The sequence below is a fragment of the Chiloscyllium plagiosum genome, chromosome 4 (genome assembly GCF_004010195.1).
Source record: "Chiloscyllium plagiosum isolate BGI_BamShark_2017 chromosome 4, ASM401019v2, whole genome shotgun sequence".
NCBI lineage: Eukaryota > Metazoa > Chordata > Chondrichthyes > Orectolobiformes > Hemiscylliidae > Chiloscyllium > Chiloscyllium plagiosum.
Window position 1 is genome coordinate 36,501,850 of NC_057713.1, and position 7,855 is coordinate 36,509,704.

At 41.4% G+C, this 7,855-nt stretch overlaps 1 protein-coding gene across 3 annotated transcripts in view; it reads left to right on the forward strand.

The window, feature by feature from the left end:
* Positions 1–7,855, forward strand: part of setd2 (SET domain containing 2, histone lysine methyltransferase) — a 128,978-nt gene that overhangs the window by 29,325 nt on the left and 91,798 nt on the right. For all 3 annotated transcript variants that reach the window (XM_043687966.1, XM_043687964.1, XM_043687967.1), the window contains exon 2: positions 7,680–7,799. In XM_043687966.1, the coding sequence (XP_043543901.1) occupies positions 7,680–7,799 (120 nt within the window). The remainder of the gene's footprint in view (positions 1–7,679; positions 7,800–7,855) is intronic.

Below are 7,855 nucleotides of genomic sequence, written 5' to 3' on the forward strand. Positions count from 1 at the left end.
GAAATGCATATATAGGTAAAAACAATGACTGCAGATGCTGGAAACCAGAGTTTAGACTTTCTCCCCACCCCCAACCTCCTCTCACTTATCTCTCAACCCTTCAGGCTCTCTGCCTGTATTCCTGATGAAGGGCTTTTGCCCGAAACGTCGATTTTACTGCTCCTCGGATGCTGCCTGAACTGCTGTGCTCTTCCAGCACCACTCTAATCTAGACTCTGGTTTCCAGCATCTGCAGTCATTCTTTTTACCTACTATCTCTCAATATTCCTGTTCTTCACTGTGAACCCCAGGCCCTTACACTACCCATTATTCATTTCACCTGGTCATTTTTCCTCCAAAGTGTTTGTGCTTATCCCACTGTGTTACCTGTCTTTGTGTCCCCCATCACTCTGTATCCCAGTTTTCTTCCCTCTATTGCCCAGAATTGTTCAAGTGTTCCTTTCCACCCAGCCGATCTTTTTCCCAACTTCTTGAATTGAGGTCTTCTTGCCTGCCCCAGTCAGGTTTGCTAGCGCTGGCCAATGTGGCTGATGTGCTTAGGCTGCATTGTTGACCTCGTGAGGCTTCACATTTTTACACAAAGCATTCAAGAACAGCAAGCAAGACTGCAAGTGACTGAAACTTCTCGAAAGCTGGTTGACCCAGGGAAGCTTCACCTCTTTGCACAAAGAAACAAATTGGTTATGAAAGCACCACATTACTGAAGAAGTTTGTACTCTTGGAGCTCACACATGGTAGTTCTAGTTTGTTAATACACACACATACCATTTTTAACTGCAGGAGGTTGTGCTGGTGAATGTACTTGGAAGATTCTGAAGTATGTTCATCACATTCCTGAATAGCTTATGCTCGACTCTCCTGCTCCTCGGGTGCTGCCTGACTGGCTGTTTTTTTCCAATGCCACACCTTTTGATGTACTGGGGTGTTGAAGTATTCATGGTAACCTGATAAATGCAAAAGGGGTTCTCAAAGCTGACTCATCTGGAAGGTTGATCTGAGTACTTAATACCAAAACTTTAACTGCCTTTATTTTGCCTCTCATCCAATCCAGCTTTCTAAAAGCTCAGGATGGGCCCAGAAGGTTCCACCCAGAGTATCTGGTCATTGGGCTCTTTGTTGTCTTGTGTTGTGCACATTATGTTCCTCACAACCACCGCAGTGATTATGCTTCAGAAATACTTCACCAACCACAATTGTGTCTTTGGGTTGGTGGTGTTTATTCAAGAAAGGTCCTCTATAAGTGGAAGTCTTTGTTTCTCTTCTTTTCTTTATTGGACCCTAGCAGGTGATCTCATGAGGATTGAGCAACCACCAGTAACAGTAAGAAGGTGGGGGAATAATGATGCCTGTGGAAAGTTTTGGAATGATGACTGCATATCTTGCAATGCCCACCTGAAGCAGTCAGCTGTAGCTCTCTATTAGTATGGTTATATCTGAGGAGAATGTGTTCAAGCTGCACTCCAGAGATTTGAGAGAGAACTTTCAGATAAAACACAAAATCTTTCAACCTTCTCAAAGGAGAATAAAGATTGTATTTATAGATTACTCTGTGTAACACTGACCAAAAAGCCACAATAAGGATCCAACATATGGTGTAAACCAAAACATACCTTTCCCCTTGGTGGAGGGATTATAGATCAGGGGCATGGTTTTAGGTGAGGAGCAATATTGTTTAAAGGAATAAGACCATAAGAACTAGGAGCAGGAGTGCTGTCTGGCCCTTTGAGACTGCTCCACCCCTCAATAAGATCATGGCCAGTCTTTTCGTGGACTCCGCTCCACTCCCCCGCGTTTTCACCATATCCCTTAATTCCTTTATTTTTCAAAAAAGTATCTACTTTAGCTTTAAAAGTGATTACTAAAGTAGTGTCAACTACTTTCCTGGACAAGGGATTCCACAGATTAACAACCCTCTGGGTGAAGAAGTTCCTTCTCAGTTCAGTTCTAAACCTGATTCCTCTAATCTTGAGGTACATGCCCTCTTGTCCTAGTCTCACCCACCAACGGAAACATCCTATCTGTTTCTATTTTATCAATTCCCTTCATAATTTTATATGTTTCTATAAGATCCCCCTAATTCTTCTAAATTCCAATGAATATAATGCCAGTCTACTCAGTGTCTCCTCATAAGCCAACCCCTCAACTCCAGACATCCTATCTGTTTCTATTTTATCAATTCCCTTCATAATTTTATATGTTTCTATAAGATTCCCCCTAATTCTTCTAAATTCCAATGAATATAATGCCAGTCTACTCAGTGTCTCCTCATAAGCCAACCCCTCAACTCCAGAATCAACCTAGTGAACTTCCTCTGCAACCCCTCCAGTGCCAGTACATCCTTTCTTAAGCAAGGAAACCAAATCTGCACACAGTACTCCAGGTGTGGCTTCACCAGCACCTTGTACAGCTGTAACATTACCTCCCTGCTTTTGAACTCAACCTCTTTAGCAATGAAGGACAAAATTCCATTTGCCTTCCTAATTGCTTGTTGTAGATCATCCTTCTGTGGCTCATGCATAAGGACACCCAGGTCCCTCTGCACAGCAGTACGCTGCAACTTTTTAACCATTAAAGTAATAATCTACTTTGCTACCATATGAAGGGGAAATGGCTTTCACCTCGAGCTGGTGGGAATCTGGAACTGCCTATAAGGGTGTTAGAATCAGAAACCTTTGTAACGTTTAAGAGGTATTTAGATGTGCGATTGCAATGCCAAGGTGTGTAAGGCTGTGGGCCAACTGCTGGAAAATGGGATTAGGGAAGTTTGGCGCTTTTTTTTAGTGTCTAGTGTCGAAGAGTCTTTTTCTGTGCTGTCGACCTCTATCCCAGGACAGTCTTTAGAAAAAGTGCCTCAGAGTGCATTTGGTGCACAGCCAATAATGACTCGTTTGTAATCCATCTGCTCAGAGATTTTATCACAAACAGATGAAACCCAGGCCTCCTGGTCCAGAGGTAGGGGCGCTACCATGGTGCAAGACCCCTTCCAATCCAATCAACTTTCTTTATTCATTTAAATACTTTGCCAATTGCACTGTTCAGAGATATTGTTACACACCTGGAGCAGATGGAACCTGAACTAGGGACTCCTCTTCCAGGGGTAGGGACACTATCATTGCACCACAAGAGGGCACAATCCAACCAATAATTGCCCCACAACTGTCACTGAATGCATTAATTAATTTCAATTAACTTAATTGATATTTATTAGCTCTTTAGTGTATATGTATTAACTTGTTCCTTTTCACTTTGTTACGTTTCACACCTTTACCAACCGTTCTGCAACAGAACACAGAAAAGGCAGGAGTCATAATGTACCAGGGGAACCTGATGGCACTGAATTTTGACAGGTCCTCTGAACCTGATGGAGCATCTTAAGCTTTCTAAAGGAAGTGATTGCACAGATGGTGGATTCTTATGTGAGCTCCAAGCAGGTTGAAGAGCCCCAAATGTAACAGCCCTATCCTAGAAAAAAGGATGACAGAAAGCAAGGAATGTTCAGCCAGTTATCTAGCATTTGTCATTATGCTAAGATACATTATTATAGAGATGGTATATTTAAGAAATCTCTGAGGTATATCCTCTCAAATCTGACAGTCTTAGGACTGTCGCCATACTAGATTTTGGAACTTGGCTGGGTTTGAGGGTAGAAATGTGAACACTTCTTTTAAAATCATTACATTTTAACTCAGTGAATGAGGGACACCTGAAAATCGGGTAATATGATTGTAAAGTCCTTTTAGGTTAATGGCTGTTATACTTAATAGTATGAATTCACTTCTCATGCATTGGAGCTTTACTAGGAGAAAGTGAGGACTGCAGATGCTGGAGAGTCTGAGTCGAAAAGTCTGGCAGTTTAAGGCCTCCCCACCACTTCAGCAGGACCTATTTAAAATGAGAACCAATCAATTAAAAAAAACCATGTGTGGTCTTCAGTCAGTGTTGGTTTTGGGGTGACCATGTTTGAAAGAGTATATTGTAATACTCATAATCAGATCTGTGAATGGGAAATTGTATCTGACTGGTTTACAAGAGTTAATTGAGGATTTATCAAGCAAGCTGGATAAAGGGGAATTAGTGAATGTATATTTGGATTTCCAAAGGCATTCGTTGAACTGCTATATGAAAGTTTACGACCTGAGGTAAGACTCCCTAGTGCTGAGGGTGATATATTGTCACTAATTGAGGATTGATTAACTAAGAGGAAGCAATGAGCTGGTACAGTTGTGTAATTTTTGGTTCAGCAAACTGCAACAAGTGAAGTACCATAGAGATCACTGTTGGGGCCTGAACTGTTGACAGTCTGTAATAATTGGTCTCAAACTTGCCCCCCAAGATCAGAGAAAAGTAACCCCTATAAGTATGATAGCTTATAATTGCATCCATAACAATATTCTATAATTACAGCTTGGTCTCTTCCTTCTTTGCTTCAATATGAGCCTGTTGTCACCCAAAGAGGAAGAGAAACAGATTGATTGGAGGAACAGCAAGCAGTTAAGAAAGTTAAATGAGGGAATTAAATCCAAAAGAGGTACAAATACTGTAAATCAAAAACAAAAATTGCTTGAAAAGCTCAACAGGTCAGGCAGTATCTGTGGAGAGAAATCAGAGTTAACATTTTGGATTGAGTTCTGAGAAAGGGTCACTTGAGCTGAAAGTTAACTCTGATTTCTCTCCACAGATGCTGCCTGACCTGCTGAACTTTTCCAGCAATTTCTGTTTTTGCAAATGAGGGAATTGTTGGGCCCGTCCTTTTTGCTGTGAGAGAGGTAGCAAACAAGAGAGAACTGTTTTAAACTTGTCACCAAGGTAATATTTGGCTAACTAGGAGGTCCTTGAAATAACTGAGGTAACAAATTTCTTGCAAATGGAAACTTTAGTTGAAAGCTGCACAAGTTAAAGAACTAATATATCAGGTAAAATGTAGTGGATGTTATTAAGAGAAAAAATGTGTGAATTGTTAAATTTAAATCTTCGGTACTTGATCTGAGATGCTATAAGAAGGATAACCAGTGCCTAGTTAAAATGTGATTGTGCAATGGAAAACATTAACAATGACCAATGAACGGTGTGTTTTAGGGTGATTTGTTTTTGTCAGTTATTTTGAGAAAATACTTGCATTCAATTATGCCTGTTACCTTATGCCAGCTTAAATAATACAGTGCCAAGGAGATTCTTTTCTTGTTGTGGTTTGAAGTTTACTGGATGGCTGGATGGTTGTTGGGAAGATTGATGAAAGGTATTGCTACTCCATGATTGCATCACTTAATAAATAACTGCTGCATAACTGAATCATCTGATATATCACCATTCCTTCACTGTCACTGATGAGAATCCCAGAATTCTCTCTCTTACAGCTCTGTGGATGTATCTGCAGCCAGAAGGTAGCTCACAGTTACTTTCCAGAGGGCATTTTGGGGATAAGCAATAAAAGTTGGCTTCACCAACGACGTCCATATCTCTCAGGTAAATTGCTTGGAAAGCTCAGAATGTCTGGAAGCATCTGTGGAGAGAAATGAGAGTTAACGTTTTGGGTTGGGTTCTAAGGAAGGGTCACTCCACCTGAAATGTTAACTTTGATTTCTCTCCACAGGTGCTTCCATACTTGCTGAGCTCTTCAGCAATTTCTGCTTTCTGCAGTGTGGTCTCCTCACTTAGCAAAAAGAAATAAATCCCAAATTGTTACAGTGCAGAAAGAGGCAATTCAGCAGCCTTGTCCATGCACATTCTCCAATGAATAATTCCCCTAGGACCAGTCTCCTGCCGCCTTCAAGTTAAGAATGCCTTGATTGAACCTGCCTCCACTCGACTGTCAGGCAGCACATTCCAAACCCTAATCACTCCAAGAAAAAGTTTCTCCTCATGTCTCTCCTAAACCAATGATGAAATTTTCAACCTCTCACATTTATGATAGGATTTCCTTCTATCTCCCCTGACCAGACCATTCATGATCTTGAATACCTCTATTGAATCACCTTGCCCTTGTCCAAGGAAAACAGCCCTAACCAAAGATCCCTGGAACAGTTCTCATGAATCTTTTCTGCACTCATTCTAATGCCTTCACTTTTTTTTTCTTACACTATTGCATCCAGGACTGGGTGCTATATTTTATCAGCAGTAGTAGGCCATTCAGCCCCTCGAGCCTTTTCCATCATGATCGTACAAGGATGGCTGCTCAAACACTTCGATATTTGCTGCCCACATTATCCCATAACGCTTTGCACCATTAGTAATCAGAAATCTGTTGATCCGTACCTTAAATATACTGAAAGATTGATCTTGCATGGCCCTCTGGGGTAGAAAATTCCAAAGATTCACTGCCCTCCAATAAACGAAAATTCTCCTCATTCCTGGTCCTAAGTGGTGTCCCCCTCTGTTTAAACTGTTAAATGTTTAAATTGTGCCCTCTGATTCTATGGGAGGATCCTTTCCTGCATCTGTCCAGTCGACCTATTTAAATATTTTGTACATTTCGATGAGATTATCTCATGATTCTCATCTCTAGGGAAAATTGTCCAGTTTTTCCAATCTCCCTCCATAAGATGGTCCCATTATTGGGAGCAGTCCAGTGAACCTTTGTTTCTCCTCTATGGCAGTAATATCCTTCCTGAGGTAAGAAGACCAAAACCAGATACTCAAGGTGTGCTCTAGCAAAACTCTTGTACTTCACTAAAGAAGTGTTTTATAATGTCTCTGCTCTTGTCTTCTGTACCCCCAATAATAAAACTTCGGATACGGTGTACTTTACTAAGCATGTCCTCAACTAGTCCTGTTACCTTCAATGACATCTGCACAGATACATCCTGATCCCTTTGCTACTGCACCACCTTTAGGCTTTTTATTTTATATGACTCTTCTTCCTGCCGAACTGTATTACTTCACAATCTTCTGCATTGAACTTAATCTGCATTTGTGTGACTACGGTGATCCCTGAAATGAAAGAGTTGTTGAATGAGAAAAGGTTGAGCACATTGGGCCAATGTCACAGAAGGTTTGAAGGATGTGAGGGAGTCTTCTCTGAGGTGATAATGATAGGGTAAATGCTGGGGACCATGCTTCCTCTCATAGAGGAATCTAGAACTAGAGAGTACAGTTTTAAAGATAAAATGGTCTCCCGTTAACGCGGAAATGAGCAATTTCAACTTAGAGTTATAGTGTTTGGAATTCTTTCTGTACAGAGCAGTGGATGCCAGGTCATTGGATATATTTGACACTGCGTTAAATGGGTTTTTGATTGGCAAGCGAGTGGAAGGTTATGGCAGGGCAGGCAAGAAAGTGGCATAAAGTCCACAATCCGATCTCCCCGATCCACTGAATTGTAGACCAATTTCACAGTGCCGAATGGCCTACTCTCCTTGTTTCTGCGCATCTTGTATTCTAAAATCAAATGATTGTTTTTAATGTTCATGCGCCTGGAAATCTGTAAAAATTCTTTAAGCTCCAGTATAGCCCTGGAACATTGGCACCCCTTTCATTTACAGTGAGGTTCTGGTATAGGGGTAAGGAAGCTATGATGCAAAGCACTTGTGGATTGTGTCAGGAATGTTATGTCTTTCATAAGGCTTTAGCTGGGAGGATAATTTGAGGTGATGTATGATGGCGATTCCACTGTCTATTTCAATTTGTCTGATTTTTAAATTGTAGAAAATAACGTAACCTTTCCTTTCTTCCCCTCCTCCAAGGGCTCATGCCTCTCCTCACCCTCCATCACCTGCGAGGGAAGGTTGGACGGAACTGCAGATGTCGCCTGGAGCATCGACGCATCTTCAAGTTCAGTCCACTGGAGATGTGCTTGCTGTGGGGTGAGATGGACAACTCTCTCTTGCGCGTTCTCTCTCTCTCTCTCTCTCTCTCTCTC